Raw genomic sequence first — 18,305 nt, 5'->3', positions numbered from 1 at the left:
GTCTTTTGTTGACTTCCCTTAGACTTTGTTCTTCATCTTTAGTTTGGTTGATTGTAAGGGTTCCAAGAAAATTTCGTTGGAAAGTTCAAACTCATTTCAATTTCTGTCTTTTGATCGACAATTTTTTTTTACACAACAAAATTCAAGTGTATTATTCTTTTTTTTACTATGGGGTATGAAAACGCTATGCACAAGGTCCATTTTGTAAAAAAAAAATCTTACATTATTACTTGCTATGATATGGGCCAATTCATTACTTTTTTTAGAGAGGGGGGGGGGTGTCAAACCAGATTTTATATAATCATAGTGAAAACATATTTTGCCAAATGTTGAACCAATACAATTGCAAGCCCAAAAACATAACAAAAAAGTGATAGAATCACAAATACATCGCATAGGAATCAAAATAGTAGATCTTTTGGCCCCTTATGTAGTGGGAAAAAATCAGACTATTCAGTGGGGCTGGTGTGGTTAAAATAGTACTAATTATGGAATTGATCAACAGCCAAAGCTCATAGTAGTGTATCCATCTTTGGTGGAGTAGGCAAAGAGACTCATGAAAGAAAATATCTTTATATGGAAATGAAAGAACCTTAAGTCATTAATCAACAATGGAAAAATATAAATAAAATGACCATCATTTTGGATATTCACTTAATGTTGTTAGGTTATATCTCTTTTTGTAATGGTCTCAAAGCTGATAATAAAGGTGAGGGCTTGAGCAACAGAATAAACATTGAAGGAGAGTTTACTTCTGCTCTAGCTAGAAGTCTCGGACAGACAAGGAGACTTGATTGTTAAAGCCTCCGCTACAAAGTATGAGATAAAAAACGCTTTGATTTATCATGCCTTCAGTTTGGTTTACAATGAATGAACTTGTGGCTCCTAACCTTCAGTTTTAATCCCTCCACATCTTAGAGAGATCCATTTAAGATCAGGAGAATGATGGGCTAGCCTGGTAACAGCTGCTACTTTAGACTTTTATTTTAAAGTTTTTGTTTTTGATATAGGAACTGTGACTTTAGAAAACTAAAAGTTTCACAAACGTCCTACGAGACTGCTTGACAAAGACTTTTAAGACTTTATTTTATTTTAAAAGTCCTTAAAGTCTTAATTATCCAAACAAACTTTTATTATAAAGTCCTAAACTAACTCCTAAAATTTCTTACAGCCCCACTTCTATTTTTTCTTCATGCGTGAGTTTTTTTATAAAAAAGCTAGCAAAATGAAGCTTTTACTTTTCTTAAAATCACAATTTATTTTTAAAAGGCAACATTTAAAAAAAAAAAAATATTTTAAAGTAACAGCAACAAGTCACAGTCCCTACCAAGCACCCCGTAGTTTTTTAAAAAAAAATTAAGAGCTTGCTTGATAATCACTTTTATTTTTAGTTTTTACTATTAATTTTTAGCTTTAAAAACTTTTACTATAAAAACTGTAGAAATTAACTGTTATGTTCAAAAATTACAAATAATTTTTTACTAGTCAAACATATATTTTACATCAGATTTAAATCTTGTTGATAACATTAATAAATTATTAAAATACTTATATTAGCATATAAGTATCAATACAAAAAAAAAATAAAAAATACAAAATAGTTGTAATTCGTTTTTAGAAAAATGGATTAAAAAAGCTGAAAAGTACGTATATAGAAATGTACAAAGTCTTTTGAATGATTCTGAGGAAAGAAGAAAAAGAAAAAGAAAAAAAATTAAATGTATTTATTTTTATTAATTTTGTTTGTAAAAACTCTTCTAAGTTTGCCTTTTAAAACTTTAAAAAGTTTGGTTTTTAAAACTTTAAAATTAAAAAAAAATTCAAAAAGTTTTTTTGGTAAAAAAAAAGACTTTTAAAATTGTGAAATAGGTTTAAAAGTCTTCACAATCTACACCAAATAAGCCCTAAATTTATAGAGTAAACAAAAAGAAGTAGCTAGTTGAGGCTTTAGAGGAAAAAAGAAGTAAAAGCATGATTGGTAAATTTTTTATTTTCAACTTTAAAATAAAATAAAATTTTAAAAGCTTAGTACCAAGCACCCCTCCATGTCTATTAGCTTTGATATAAGATCCAAACTAGTTATTAATAAGTATGGAAATTCAAGCCAAACCAAGCTAAATTAAACCTTTTTGATTTTTGGTTACAGAATTTGGAGATCTCAACCGATCAGCAGCTGTCAGGATCAGTTATCAGTTCAGTACAACTTTGTTGAAACAATCATTTCTTAGTTTTTTAATAATTATGTCAAACTGATTTATACCAAAATATATAAATTTCAAATTTTGGAACTCAATTGAATTAACCAAATAAAATTATTAGATTTCAGCCAAACTTCAACACAAAACCAAAAATTTTGGTAGAATAGTAAAAATGATCATGATACTAAACCAAACCATTATTTTTTCTGTGTTGTGAAATACAATTTCGGGAAGGCGTTCATATATATATATATAAAGTATATGTAAGTTTTGATATATGAATATCACGCAAGGGATAAAACAGTAATTTAGATCGGAAATTCGAATTTTATTAGATCGGTCGAAAATATAACTGAGTTCGTTTATGTGAGTGATAAACGAACGAAGACTTAAAAAACGAAGAAGCTAATGAATGTTTTGAGTTCTCCGTCTCTAAGTCTCTCAGGAATTTCTTGTGTCTTCTGGTGTCGATTCCTCTTTTTTTATATATACCTTCTAAGTCGGTCTTCTCGGGGCGTCTCTTTGATATGGGACCGAGGAGACTTTCATTTTCTCTCGGAGGTTTCCTTTTTCTCTCTATAATTTTCCTTTTTCTTTTCGGAAACTTTCCTGTTTCATCCGAACTCCGGACTCTTCTCGGTTCCTTCGAGCAGTTTCGACCGACTTCGGTTTAACGGGCTTTGTTTGACCCAAGGACTCGCCCGGCCAATTTTCTCGGTATAATTTCTTTGTAAACCGGGCTTAATTCATGCCGATCTCGGTTTGTACCAGAGAAAACCGAAGGTGCGGTTTTCACCTCCAACAGTTAGCCCTCCCCCCCCCCTCAGTTCGGCGAAAGGGGGTTGCTTTTAGTCGAACTCATTCGAGTCATTTCTCAAAATTAGGTTACAAACCGAGCTCGGAAAATTCGGGTCGATCGTTTTCCCGGTCGTTTCATAATTCGAATTTAGCACGTAAATTCCGGGATTTCGCGAAAAATCGAGGAACCACGATTCCCACTGTTTATTTATAAGGATGAACTTACCTTGCATTCATTATCTCCACATCAGCATATATAAGGTACACCGCTCTCCCTTCTCTCTAGTTTTACTTCTCTCTCCAGTTTTTTTATCCCTAGCTCTCTTTAGTTCTCTCTATCTTCTCTGCCGCGCTCTTCAAACTTTCCGATCGATCTTCAAGTTTTTCGTTTAATCTTCAAGTTTTCCGATCCTTATTCAAAATTTTTCGATCAATCTTCAATCTGTTCTTCATTTTCTTCAACCTTTCTTCAAATCTTCTTCCGACCTCAACTTACCGATCTTAAAAATGTCTTCCGATTCTTCAATCAAATCTTCTTCTCATCAAATCCTCCCGGAGGATCGTCATGATCCTTCAGAGCCGAGCTCTTCTTCAACAAGCTCCTCTAATTCGACAAGCAATCCTCCGGCTTTGGCTCGCAAAAACTCCAAATCAGTCGGTGCTAGCAGCAGCCGACCTCAACCGAGAGTAGAAGAGCCTGAACAGCTAGCAGCTGAAACCCGTGAGACCGGAGCTCGGGTTGGGTTAGATGTTGGTGACAGTGATCATGAGATCGAGGGGGTCGTTGAGCCCGAGAGGAGGACTCCTGAAGGAAACAACACCGAGGTCAATGAAGCCGAGGACAATCTCGACGCGGTGAACGCTGCATCGCCACCGATGCCGAAGCGAAAGGTCATTCGCCCTCCTGACATGCCTGCTTCCTCTCTTTCTCCAGCGATAATTCGAGCCGTACTTGAGGCCCACAGACTCACAGAGTGATACGATCATGGATCCAGAGCATGACCCAGATAAAGAAGTCGAGGTTCCGGAAGCTCACTTAGCCGTACCAGAAGGACCCATGACGCGATCCAGGGCCAAGAAGCTGGCAGGGGCGGTTCAAGCTGTGCTTAATGGGAACAAGACCGGACCAGACGACCCAGCATCACTGAAGGTCGTGACCGTGCTTGTGAACGCCGGCTGTAACTAACCTGGTCTGGGTGATGACTTAATACTCTTTTTCCTTACACCCGGGTTTGTCCCAATGGGTTTACCGGGTGGGGTTTTAACGAGGTTAAGTCCATTGCCTAACTCTCGACCTAGGTTCGTTTACGGTCTGATTCATGGGATGGAAGCTTAAGAGTAATTCTCGGCAAAAAAGTTCAAGAGTCGGTCCAGGGCCAGTCGAAGAGTTATTCAACGTTTTCTTTATTTTTAGTCAAAACATTTATATTTTTAGTTATATCCTAAGCATGGCTCTTTGCCTGCTTTCCCTTCTATTTAAACGTGATGTATTCTCATTCTGGAACTCATTCACTTTCAACTTAATAAAACTTTGAGATTTTCTCTTTGTTCTTTTGAGAACTGTTTTCGATTCTTAGGTGGTCAGACACATGAATCTTTTCTTTCGGTTTATTGAGTTATTTTCCATCGGACTCAACGCAGCCTTCGATCAATCTAGCTTAAGTAATTCGTTCAAGTAGTTTTAGGGGCACAAGGATTTTCGGGAACTTGTTCTTACGCCTTGTCATCCTAGATCCGCAGATTCTTAACTCGGTGCAGCCATCCCCTTGTTTGTGACGATCACCGTGAGTCTGGGCCTAGAGATTTTCAGGAGTTCACACTCTCACGCCTTAGCATCTACTCCGTGCATCCGATCTAGCCAAGGATTTATCAACCTCCATTGCCCAAGTGAGTCCGGTCTTAGGAGATTCGTATCAAGTGGTATCAGAGCCACACACTTGTCAAAGGCGGTATTATCTATCTTAGTCTTTTTCTTAAATTCCTTCTTCTCTTTCTTTCTTCTGTAATTTCCAGATCTATTTTTTTTTTTTAAAAAGAGAAGAAAACGAAAAGAATAAAAAAAAAGAGGGTGAAAAGTCAAAAAAAAAAGAAAGAAAGATCTGTTGAAACAAACTCTTTTCTACCTATCTTTTCTTGGGATCGATTGGTTTTGAACTTGTTCTTGAGTGCTACATTTAGTTTCGATATAAGTTCCGATTAGAACCGAGAGAAATCTCTTGTGTGATAGTGAGATTATTGCGAGTGTGAGTGAATTCAAGAGAAAAACACCCAATAGAGGAGATTTTGATACTAACGTGTTTGTTTATTTTTTTTTTGCGAGGTACCAACTTTTATGTCATCAGGCCCTTATTCAGATTCAGGCAGAGAGTGGGACTACTACACTTTTCGTGACGGAAACCACATTCGTTGGATCAATCCATGGATGCTAAGCTTACCCAAATCACTAAGCTGATGGAGTGCATGAATCAACGAATGGATCGGTTGGAATGGCAGCCCCGACAATCTGATGGAATACAAAACAGTCACCAGGATCGAGAGGAACCAGAATATATTGAGGAGGGATCGAAATCAGGGAGAGGTCTTAGACAATCCCTTCTATGATGATGATCACAAGTCAGGAGCAAGCCGGCCCAGGAAACGGTATGACCGAGGTGCTCACCAAGGTCGTGGAGGTCAGTTCCGCATGCATGAACCACGCAGACAAAACCGCAACCGGCAAAACTCAGAAGTTGATGACCAAGATCCACCATACCGACGGGACGAGCAGAACGACCCAGGCTGTGACCAAAGCCGACCTGATAACGACCTCGCCGGAATGAAACTCCGAATTCCACCGTTCTACGGGAAGAACGATCTGGATGCTTTCCTGGAGTGGTAGAAGAAGATCGAGCTGGTATTCGGGTGTCAAAATTTCTCCGAGCAAAAGAAGATGAATTTGGCCGCGACTGAGTTCCACGGATACGCGGTTGACTGGTGGGACCAGGTGATGACTAACCGAAAAAGAAATGGGTTCCGACCTATACCTGGGATGAGATGGCAGCCCTGATGAGACACAGGTTTGTTCCAGCCCACTATAACCGGGAGCTGCACACTAGACTCCGATGATTGACTCAGGGAACAAAAACCGTGGAAGATTATTTCCAAGAAATGGAACAGCTTATGCTAAAGGGCGATTTGGATGAGACAACGGACGCGACCATGGCCCGATTTCTAAGTGGTCTGAACAGGGATCTACAAGACCGAATAGAGTTACAGGAGTACGCGAGCTTACCCGAGATGTTGCACAAGGCCATATTGGTGGAACAACAGTTCAAGAGGAAAAGAACCTCTCGACCCACCTATGGAACCAGCTCTCGGCCGAACTACTGAGAAGACAAAGCCACTTATCCAGCCCGGTCCGATACACGGCCTAAACCAGAAACCAAGCCAAGTTCCTCCACAGCTGACTACCGAGGAAAAGCCGAGGCTACACCGGCCAGGACGCGAGACATCGAGTGCTTTAAATGCCAAGGTAAAGGGCATTACGCGAATAAGTGTCCTAATCAGCATGCCATGTTGATTCTTGATTCAGGTGAGATTGTGTCCGAGGAAGAAGAAGACACTGGTCCTAAATATAATGATGAAGACGATGAGGAATATGCAGCCGAGGGAGAGCTGTTAGTTGCAAGGCGAGTTTAAATAGCCCAGGAACCGGTAAAAGTGGAAGACCAACGGGAGAACCTGTTCCACACACCGTGGCATGTGCTGGGAAAGGTTTGCAGCCTTATCATCGATGATGGAAGTTGTACGAATGTCGCTAGTACCACTATGGTGGAGAAGCTCGGTCTGGAGACACACTAGCACCCACAGCCCTAAAGCCTCCGTTGGTTAAACAACCAAAGACAGTTGAAGGTGACCAAACAGGTGACGATACCCTTGTCCATTGGCCGATATGAAGATCAGGTAGTTTGCAATGTATTGCCTATGGAAGCGGGTCATATCCTCTTAGATCGTCCATGGCAGTTTGATAAAAAGGCCATTCATGACGGATTCACCAACAAGCACACGTTTGAACACCATGGCCGAAAGATCACCCTGGCGCCTTTGTCACCACGAGATGTATACCTGGATCAGTAAAACTTGAGCAAACCAGCAAAGGAAAGAGTATTGTGAGTGAGCCCTCAAACACCACAACCAAAAATGAGAGTCTGAGAGAACCCCCAGAAAAGGCCTTTGAGAGAACACTCGTGAGTAAAGAGACCTTTTTCATAAGATCTTGTGAGCTTAAGCACGCGGTGCACACCAAACAATCTCTCGTCCTACTCATGTTTAAATCTGCTTTGGCTAGCCTAACTGACCCACAACCGGATTTTTCGAGCAGTGTCTTACCCCTCTTGCAGGAATTTAAGGATGTTTTTCCGGATGAGAGCCCCAGCGGTTTGCCACCTATACGCGGGATTGAACACCAGATAGACTTCATTCCAGGTGCTTCTCTGCCTAACCGACCCGCATACCGAACTAACCCTGTCGAAACCATGGAGCTACAAAGACAGGTCGGAGAGCTCATGGAGAAAGGACACATTCGGGAGAGCATGAATCCCTGTGCGGTCCCGGTTCTGCTTGTGCCAAAGAAGTACGGATGATGACGCATGTGCGTTGACTGTCGGGCCATAAACAACATAACGGTAAAGTATCGACATCCCATTCCCCATTTAGATGATATGCTTGATGGACTTCACGGGTCTTGCATGTTTTCTAAGATAGATCTAAAAAGTGGATATCATCAAATACGGATGAAGGAGGGAGACGAGTGAAAGACAGCCTTTAAAACCAAGCACGGTTTATACGAATGGCTTTTCATGCCTTTCGGTTTGACTAACTCGCCCAGCACCTTTATGCGCCTCATGAACCATGTCTTGCGATTTTTTATAGGTGTCTTTGTTGTCGTGTACTTTGATGACATCTTGGTTTACAGCAAGACCTTGGTCGAACACTTAGAATACTTGCGAATGGTGCTAGAAGTACTTAGGAAGGAACGGCTTTTTGGTAACCTGAAAAAGTATACCTTCTGTGCAGATAGTGTCATTTTTCTAGGTTTTGTTGTAGGAGCTAATGGAATCCAGGTGGATGAGGAAAAGATCAAGGCGATTCAGGAGTGGCCTAGTATACCTTATGTGCAGATAGTGTCGTTGGTGAGGTTAGGAGCTTCCACGGCTTGGCCGGATTTTATCGACGGTTTGTCAAGGACTTCAGCACACTCGCCGCCCCACTCACCGAGGTCATAAAGAAGAATGTTGGCTTTAAATGGGACGCGGCCAGGATGAAGCTTTCCAGCTCCTAAAAGACAGGCCTACTCACGCCCTTTTACTCACTTTACCTGATTTTACTAAAACTTTTGAAATCCAGTGTGATGCTTGAGGTATAGGTATCGGTGCGGTCCTGACTCAGGAAAAGCGGCCCATAGCTTATTTCAGTGAAAAGCTGGGTGGAGCCACATTGAACTACTCCATGTACGACAAGGAACTCTATCCCCTTGTTCGCGCTCTATAGACTTGGCAACATTATCTCTGGCCAAAGGAGTTTGTGATCCACACAGATCACCATTCGCTAAAACATCTTAAGGGGCAACAGAAACTGAACAAGCGACACGCAAAATGGACTGATCTCCACTTTGGATGCCAAGATACTCGGTTTTGAGATGATAAAAGAATCTTATGCTTCTGACCCAGACTTCCAGGAAGTTTATCAAACTTGTTCTAAATCTGCTAATGGCAAATACTTTAGAAATGATGACTTTCTATTTTATGAAAACCGATTGTGCATACCTAATGTTTCACTTCGTGACCTTTTGGTTAGGGAAGCACACGGTGGCGGCTTAATGGGACACTTTGGCGTTACCAAGACTCTTAGTGTGTTCCAAGACCATTTCTTCTGGCCACATATAAAAAGGGACTTGGAACGGATCTGTAGCCGGTGTATTACTTGTAAGTTTGCTAACCAAAAGCCAGCCACCAGGTATGTACACGCCATTACCCATCCCTAGTTCACCTTGGTCCGATATTTCTATGGACTTTGTCTTAGGTCTACCGAGAACTGGGAAAGGACGAGACTCAGTCTTTGTGGTTGTAGATCGATTTTCGAAAATGGCCCACTTTATCCCTTGTCATAAAAAAGATAATGCATCTAATGTAGCCGATTTGTTCTTTAGGTAAATTGTTAGGTTGCATGGTGTACCTAGAACCATAGTCTCTGATAGGGATACCAAGTTCCACCACCTGTCACCCTCAAACCGATGGACAAACCGAACAGTTAGCCCCCCCCCCCCTCAGTTCGGCAAATGGGGGTTGCTTTTAGTCGAACTCATTCAAGTCGTTTTTCAAAATTAGGTTACAAATCGAGCTCAGAAAATTTGGTCCATCGTTTTCCTGGTCGTTTCATAATTCGAATTAAGCGCGTGAATTCCAGAATTTCACGGAAATCAAGAAACCACGATTCTCACTGTTTATTTGTAAGGATGAACTTACCTTGCATTCATTATCCCAGCATCAGCATATATAAGGTACGCCGCTCTTCCTTCTCTCTTACTTCTCTCTCCAGTTTTTTCATCCCTAGCTCTCTTTAGTTCTCTCTATCTTCTCCGCGCTCTTCAAACTTTCCGATCGATCTTCAAGTTTTCCGATCAATCTTCAAGTTTTCCGATCCTTATTCACACTTTCCGATCGATCTTCAAATTTTCCGATCAATCTTCAAGTTTTCCGATCCTTATTCAAACTTTTTCGATCAATCTTCAATCTGTTCGTCATTTTCTTCAACCTTTCTTCAAATCTTCTTCCGACCTCAACTAACCGATCTTAAAAATGTCTTCCGATTCTTCAATCAAATCTTCTTCTCATCAAATCCTCCCGGAGGATCGTCATGATCCTTCAGAGCCGAGCTCTTCTTCAACAAGCTCCTCTAATTCGACAAGCAATCCTCCGGCTTTTGCTCGCAAAAAACTCCAAGTCGGTCCAGGGCCAGCCGAAGAGTTATTCAACATTTTCTTTTTTTAGTCAAAACATTTATGTTTTTAGTTATTTCCTAAGCATGGATCTTCGCCTGCTTTCCCTTCTATTTAAACGCGATGTATTCTCATTCTGGAACTCATTCACTTTCAACTTAATAAAATTTTGAGATTTTCTCTTTGTTCTTTTGAGAACTGTTTTCGATTCTTAGGTGGTCAGCCTCATGAATCTTTTCTTTCGGTTTATTGAGTTATTTTTCATCGGACTCAACGCAGCCTTCGATCAATCTAGCTTAAGTAATTCGTTCAAGTAGTTTTAGGGGCACAAGGATTTTCAGGAACTTGTTCTCACGCCTTGTCATCCTAGATCCACGGATTCTTAACTCGGTGCAGCCATCCCCTTGTTTGTGACGATCACCGTGAGTCTGGGCCCAGAGATTTTCTGGAGTTCACACTCTCACGCCTTAGCATCTACTCCGTGCATCTGATCTAGCCAAGGATTTATCAACCTCCATTGCCCAAGTGTGTCCGGTCTTAGGAGATTTGTATCACAGAGGGGGCTGTCTTCATTACTCCCGACACTGGAGATCGCCCATGGGACGTTCCCGAGGACTTCCTCTGCATCTACTTGACCTACTTCACGCAATGTGGGCTCACCTTTCCGATTCCTTCCTGTCTTCTCGGTGACTGCAACTTGCGATGTGTAGCTCTCACTTAGATGATGCCAGCGTCAATGACAAACTACACAGGCTTTCGGACTTTGTGCGCCCATCTCAATGAGGATCCAACTAGCCGACTTTTTGAAGACCTTTTTTCGGTTAATCTTCATGCGTCTTCGCGGCAATTGCTAAACCGCAGAAGGAGCTCACAGTGACTGGGAATCCCAATAAATACAATTACTGGGACTCCCAATATTTCTTTCTCAAAATTAACGAGCTCACAGTTAGTCACGCTGACATCCCTAATCAGTCGGAGTGGAAGATTCCGATCGGTAGATTTAGACGATCTCATTTTACTTTTGATTTCTGCTTGCATATTTTTCTAACTCTTTTTTGGCCTATCTTCGCAGGTCGTCACCTTCCAAGTCTTTTACTTCAACGCCGAGCTAAGAAATCATGTAAAACTACTTAATTATTTTTCTTCTTCTACTTGAATTTTTCCGAACTCCTCCTTACGTATTTTATCCCGCTTTTCAGCTTCTGCCAGGGAACCGAAGCCTCTGAAGCCAAAGAGCCGAGCTAGAAAGCCTCGTCCTCCTCCTAGACGGAAAACACCAAAGCCACGAGCCAAACGAACTCAGACTTCCAACATGCTTTCACTCACCGAGATTCCTAACCTGTTCGTTGAGGAAGAGCCGAACAATGCGGTTCCAGACCCCGTCCCCACTACCGAAGGGGTCGCAGAGCAAAACGATGAAGTGCCACTGGCCGCGAACTCACCTGACCAAGCCGGTCAGAAGAAATTGAAGAAGAAGAAGTCCTCAAAGAAAATCAAGAGGATTGAAGGTTCTTCTCGGGCCCAAGATGCTGCCGCAAAACTCAATCCTCTGATTCCCACGACATCGGACCTTGCGATTCCTCGGGATCAGCCTGAAGCCTCGAGCTCCCAGAAGAGGCAAGAAAGAGATCGTGCTGAGCACTCTCCTGAGCCAGAACCGGCTAAAAGGGCCAAGGTCTGATTTAACTATGACGAAGAGGTTCCTTTTGAGGACAATATCGATGCCTGCGCCGATCTGTACCACAAGATCTCGAGCGAGGTCCCAAGTCTTCCGAAGATCTCCGAACTCCGATTCCCCCATTTGTATAAAGGAATCGCGAATACAACTGCCGTGGTAATTTTCTGGCTTATCCCTTTCTTCTCTTTTTTTTTTATTTCTTTCCGAAGTTTCAGTTCTGACTTTGTTTTTACTTGCAGCTCGCTAGTCAGACCAATACTTTGGTCGCGGGATATGAAGTTGCTCTATACGACAAGCATATGAGAGTGGCAGAGCTGGAGGATCGGATCTCCTAGGTCGACGACCGTCTTGCTACCGAGCTTCATGAAGAGCTCCGTAATGCTATTGATCTGCTGAAGCAAGAGAGCTCGGAACTTAAAGCCGTCAAGGCTGAACTGACGGAAGCCCAAGCTCTTATTTCTCGGGAGTTCAAACGAGACAAGGAGCGGCTGCAAGGTTTGGTTGCTCTCTGGAGAGATCGGTTATAGAAAGTCATCCGAAGTTTGGACGACGCTGATCGTGCTCACAAGGCTTATCTGGTAGTGAATCAGCTTACCGGCGTTCTCGGCTTCATCAAGAAGTTGAAGAACAAAGGTCTATACAAGGTCTCTTCCGAGATGGTGGCGGAGCTCGAGGCTAAGCATGCAGCAGCGCTGAAAGAATTTTGTTCGGTCGACGCGCACGTCCTTACTGAAGAGAACAAGCGGATGTCGCCGTTCCCTGAGGCTGACGAGGAAGCTCCTGCCGATATTCCAATCGGAGGAGAACAAGATCAGGCAGGAGTCGAGCAGTTCGGCTTGAACGATGACATGATCAATGCGGTTCAAACCGCTGCTTCTAAGACTGTTTATTCTCCTTGTCTCTCTTTCTCTTTGAATCGAACTCAATTGCCCTTTTATGGGTCTTTATATTTTGTATGCTTTTTCAATCTCTGTGGGTTTTGATTTTTGAACTCGTTTGCCCTTGGTGGGTTTTCATTATCTATCTGGCTTTATTATTCTGCGTAGAGTATATTCTTATTATTTTCTTGTCATAAGCCAAATTTGCTAAGTAACAGATCGGTTTTTAATGAATTTAGTTCGAACTTAATTTAATTTTCTGTAGCGAGTTGCGTTAACTCGGCTTATATGTGCAAGTGTTGAGAAATTGGCTTATGGTGCGAATCTGAGGAGTTTGGCTTTGGGTGCAAGCATTGAGCTCGGCCTGGGGAACCCAAATGAGTCGTATCGCATTGGAAGAGTGAGTTGGTCGAACTCTTGTAAATGCATGACACGAGCTCAAGGTTTTCTAAGTCAAACCTAAGTATGCGAGATAGGCTCGGCTTATTGTTCTTGGTGACTTAGATTTTTTAGTGCGGGACTGGCCCCGGCTTTATAATGTGGAGTTTACCACGGCACCGTGTGGGTGTTAGCGAGACGGATCTCGACTTTTTAAGTTTGCACTCATGCGGAATGCTATCGAACAACTGGTCAGGAAGTCGATGTAGGTAAAGTAGGAGTTCGGTATTTCGTGAGTACCGAACTAAAACTTAGACGTTTTTATTTAATAAAATTTTATTGTTGTTATACCTGGACTCGGTGACGAGCTGCCTACGTACCCTTTTGAAAGGGATCAAGCCATTTGTAGTTCTAAGTACAAAAGGTGTCCTCTCTGAACTAAGTAGTTCGAAGGGTTTTTTTTTTGTAGATCGGAATAACGACCTAGTAGTAATATGGTTTAAGATGCATTGAATCCCAGGATCTTGGGATCGGGATTCCGTCGAGCTTCATTAGTTGATAAATGCCAGGTTTAACGACTTTCATGACTTGATATGGTCCTTCCCAGTTCGCACCTAGTTTTCCTGCGTTATTTTCTTTGGTATTCTGGAACTTTGCGAAGTACGAGATCACCATCTTCGAAGTGACGGCCTTTAACCTTTTTGTTGTAGTAACAAGCTGCCAGTTATTGGTAGTTTTGTATCTTGAGTAACGCTCGTTCGCGGTGTTCTTCGACTAAGTCGATTGTGTCGAGCATCATGTATTTGTTAACGTCGGGCTGCTGAGTGAGCATAGTTCGGCGAATACTAGAAACGTTGAGTTTGGCAGGACACATAGCTTCCGTACCATACACGAGAAAGAAAGGTGATTGACCGGTAAAACGTCACGGAATAGTTCGGTGAGACCATAAGACGCCGTCGAGTTCGTCCGCCCATGTCCCCTTTGCCGTATCGAGACACTTTTTCAGGCCATCGATAATGTTTTGTATGTGGCTTCGGCTTGCCCGTTTCCTTGCGGGTACCTCGGAGTGGAAAAACTTAGGCGGATTTTCCACTTGGCGCAGAAATTGGTAAAAGTTATGGAAGTGAACTGAGTGCCATTGTCCGTGACGATCTCAGGATACGCCTCGGCTTTAACCCATTTAATGAAATAATCGGTAACGACATGAAAGTACTGTTTCTAGCTTGTAGATCGTCGAAACGGGCCGATGATATCCATTGCCCAGCGCATAAAGGGATATGGTGCGGTGGAGGTCATTAGGAGTTCGGTAGGAAGGTTTATCATCGGCCCGTGACATTGGCACTTCTCACATCGTGCGGCGTATTTCTCGCAATTCGAGAGCATAGTGGACCAAGAATAGCCGGCTTTTTTGATCTTGAATGCCAAAGAGCGAGCTCCAGAGTGATTTCCTCCTTCTCCTTCATGCACTTTCTGCATAAATTTCATGATGTCGTTGCCGTGAACACAAGTCAAAAGTGTGCCGGATGCGTCCCATCGAAGGAGAGTGCCTTTAATGACCACATATCAAGCTGCTCGAGCCTTAAGCCGCCGAGCTGCCCATTTGTCTGTAAGGACCGTTCCATTGCCAATATATCCAACGATTTCCAAAGTCCAGACCTCTGGCTCGTCATCGCCCTCAGCTTCGATGTCGAGTGGGACGTGTTGTCCTTCAGACTCATTGTCTGGATTGGACTCGTTGTTGCTTTGTTCATTCATATCAACGTCGAGATCGGTGACAACTTCCTTAGTTTTTTTTTTTCTGGTGAGGCGTGGTGCAAGGTTGGGATGGGCTTCATAGTCGCGGCGTCTCGTAATAATATTGCATACGGAGCAAGTTCGATACTAGGTCGCTCGATTGCCTCAACTGGAATTGTTCGCCGGAGGTCGGGATCAGAGTTAGTTGCGAGAGCAGCCAGAGCATCAGCAGAGGCGTTCTCGTCCCGCGGTATCTTTGTGAGTTCGAAGGTCGAGAATTCTGAAGCAAGGTCTTTGAGGATTTTTAGGTATGCATCCATTTGAGAGTCGCAGTAGGCATGGATATGTTCGATGCCGATTATTTTGGCGAGGCGTAACCCGACAATAACTGCTTCGTACTTGGCCTCGTTGTTTGATGCGGGGAAGCCGAGATGAAATGATTGTTCGAGGATTTCGCCATTGGGGGATTTGAGGCGAATGCCGATGCCAGATCCCTTATGGGGAGAAGAGCCGTCGGTGTGGAGTATCCATGGTTGTATAGCCGGATTCGCTTCCACGAGCTCTGGTGGCAGTTCGATTAAAAAGTCTGCTAAGACTTGGGATTTTATCGCGGTTCTGCCTTGGTATTCGATGTCATATTCGTTTAGTTTGATGGCCCATTTGGCGAGTTAGCCCGACTGGTTTGGGCCGTGGAGGAAGGTGCGAAGTGGATGGTCGGTCAACACGACGATGGCGTGTGACTGGAAGTAAGGGCGTAGCTTTCGTGCTGAGATAACCACGGTGAAGGCGAATTTCTCCAAGGTGGGATATCGATATTCTGAGCCGTGAAGGGACTTGCTGATGTAGAAGATTGGCTTCTGCTCGCCTCTGTCTTCTCGAACGAGTACGCTGCTGACGGCATATTCTGAGATCGCAATATAAAGGTAAAGCGTCTCGCCGGTCTCGGGCTTGGATAGGACTGGGGGAGTTGACAGGTACTTTTTGATTTTGGTAAAAGCTTCCTCGCACTTTTGGTTCCACTCTAAGTGCTTATTTCCACGGATGAGGGTGTAGAACAGTAAGCACTTGTCCGTTGATCGGGATATAAATCGATTGAGTACCGCAATACGTCCAGTTAGCCGTTGAACTTCACGTTTGGTTGTTGGAGACGGGAGTTCGAGTATAGATGCGATCTGCTTTGGATTAGCTTCGATGCCTCGTTGAGTGACGATGTACCCAAGGAATTCGCCCGATGTTACGCCGAAGGTGCACTTGGTGGGGTTAAACTTCCTTCCATCGCGAATATCGAAACAGGTACGGAGGTGGCCGACGTTATCAGTGGCGACAAGTGACTTGACGAGCATATCGTTGATATAGACTTCCATGGTCCGGCCGAGTTGGCTTGCGAACATTCGGTTGACTAGACGTTGGTACGTTGCGCCTGCGTTCTTCAAGCCGAAGGGCATAACTTTATAGCAGTATATGTCGTGATCTGTGATAAATGACGTTTTCTCCTGGTCTTGGGGGTGCATGAGGATCTGGTTGTATCCAAAGAATGCATCCATGAAGGAGAGGAGTTCGTTCCCAGCGGTTGCTTCGACAAGGCGATCGATCCAAAGGGAAACTGTCTTTGGGGCACGCTTTATTGAGGTCGGTGAAGTCGACATAAATTCTTTATTTGCCGTTCTTCTTTTTAATGACCATGGGGTTTTCCAACTCAGTCGGGGTATTTGACCTTTGTGATTGAGCCTGCCTTTAGTAATCGTTAACCTCATCAACGGCTTGTGCCTTTTCTGGTCCAAGTTTTCGGCACTTCTGTTTGATCGGTTTGTAAGTCGGGTCGATGTTGAGCTCGTGACAGGCGATCTGTGGATCGATCGGTCCTCAATTGACCATGCGAAAGTGGATGAGTGTTGCTTCAGGAAATGAACGAGGGTGTCAGGGATCTTTGGGTCGAGCTCGGCGCCGATACTGATCTGGCGTTTTGGTCGCAGCTCATCGATGCAGACTTGGGTGATGGTTTCCTGCTTAGGCTTCGTTTTTTGGACAATGAGGTCGGCGGTCGGGCCCTGCGAGCTGATGACGCAAGCTTGATTGGCTGAGCGAAGCTTGCACTTATTGATGTAGCACGATCGGGCGATGGCTTGGTTGCCTCGGAGGGTGTAAATGCCGTATGGAGTTGGGAATTTGAGGCACTGGTGGTATGTGGAGGCAACTGCTTTCATTGCGTGGAGCCAAGGTGTATCGAGGATGGCGTTGTAGATTGCCAATTTGTTGAGGATGAGGAACTGGATGATCTTCGCAACTCTGGCAAGATAGGTCGGGATTTTCACCGTGCCAACTATCATACAACGTTCGCCATCAAATCCTATGAGAGGCTCAAGGTTCGATTTTGTCAGATGGGATGTCGAGCTGGTCGAGCGCGTCTTTGAAAATTATGTTGACCGAGCTGTCGGTATCGATGAGGATACGGCTAACTTCGACGTCGTCAAGAAGGAGTTCGACAACGAGAGCATCGTTGTGCGGCTTATGCAATCCGATTGTGTCGGCTTCAGTGAATATCAAAGGGGTTCCCTTTGGAGGATCGTGCAAGAGTTTAAGTGCGGTTGAGGCCTGTCTACTGTACTCGGTGATGGCCCGGACTAAATAGGTGCAGGCTTCGATATCTTCCATGATCATGTTGACGCGTTTCCTAGCTTTGGGGGTATGGTTCTCTGGTGCTTGCTCATCGCGATTACGTTTCGGTTGCTCAGGCTGGGCGGGTGGATTCAGCAGAGGCGGTGGCGAAGCCGGTAGATCCTTTGCAACAGTATTCTCGGGTTGTGTATTGTTAGGCCGGGGTGACCTGAATCTCTGGGCGGTTAAACGGTGGAAGTCATCAAGTGAAATTTGCCCTTTCCGGTACTATGCAAGCAAGTATTCCCGCAGGTGTCTGCAGTCTTCGGTGCTATGTCCTTTGCAATTGTGGAATTCGGAGAACAGCGATTCGTCTTGGTCTTCGTCACTACGGATCCACTTGGTTTTCTACTGCTTGGTTGGTTGTTGGATGGCGTTGGCGTATAATTTTTTGCGATTCTCGTACCCTCTTCCGTAATCTGATTGTAGTTCATAAGTGTCGGTCTTTGGTCGTTTGGGTTGCTTTGCCGCGTAGCTCTGTTTGTGGGCTGCTTCCTCCTCTTCTTCCGCAATATAAGTGTTAGCTCGGTGTAGTGCGTCCTCCAAGGTCTGCGGGGGATTTTGTTTGATTGCGCTTCGGAAGCTTCTTTTTTATCCGAGCTCCCTTCTGTAGACATAAGAGAGCGGCTTTGTTGATGATCGTGCAGTGGGCGACTATCGTTTCGAAGTGGTGCATAAAGTTGCGAAGGCTCTCATTTGCGTCTTGAGCTATCTGCCATAGCTCAGAGTTCTTGGTGTTCTGTTCGATGAACATGGAGAAGTGTTTGACGAATGCCGTTGTAAGTTCCTTGTAATTGTTTATTGAGTTTGCCTCGAGTCGCGAGAACCAGTCGAGGGCTATTCCTCCCAAACTTTCGACAAACAGCTGGTACTGGACTGCGTCCTTCTCCTTGGCTGACCTGAACAGGTACCGGTTCATGCAGATTCTGAACGAGATCAAAAAGTATCAGGGGTCGGTGTTGCCTTTGTAGGTCTTGATTTTGAGCTTCACCAGGTGCCTGACGGGCGTT

General features: G+C 43.8%; 2 protein-coding genes across 2 annotated transcripts; one reads left to right on the top strand and one right to left on the bottom strand.

Annotated features, from left to right (window-relative positions):
* The first annotated feature begins 6,336 nt into the window (after window positions 1–6,336).
* Window positions 6,337–7,618, top strand: LOC112089808. The gene is made up of 3 exons (XM_024160561.1): window positions 6,337–6,507; window positions 6,568–6,652; window positions 7,065–7,618. Exons 1-3 carry the CDS (start codon window positions 6,337–6,339, stop codon window positions 7,616–7,618), a joined length of 810 nt encoding a protein of 269 aa, XP_024016329.1.
* Window positions 7,619–14,469: 6,851 nt separating this feature from the next.
* On the bottom strand, window positions 14,470–16,967 carry LOC112089807. Its single transcript, XM_024160560.1, has 3 exons — window positions 15,314–16,967; window positions 14,773–15,202; window positions 14,470–14,647 (listed from the first exon to the last, which is right to left on the bottom strand). The coding sequence occupies exons 1-3, from the start codon at window positions 16,965–16,967 to the stop codon at window positions 14,470–14,472; spliced, it is 2,262 nt and encodes a 753-aa protein (XP_024016328.1).
* Window positions 16,968–18,305: the final 1,338 nt, after the last annotated feature.

This window comes from Eutrema salsugineum, unplaced genomic scaffold, assembly GCF_000478725.1.
Source record: "Eutrema salsugineum unplaced genomic scaffold, Eutsalg1_0 scaffold_11, whole genome shotgun sequence".
Taxonomy (NCBI): domain Eukaryota; kingdom Viridiplantae; phylum Streptophyta; class Magnoliopsida; order Brassicales; family Brassicaceae; genus Eutrema; species Eutrema salsugineum.
This window is presented reverse-complemented; position numbering and strand designations above follow the sequence as displayed.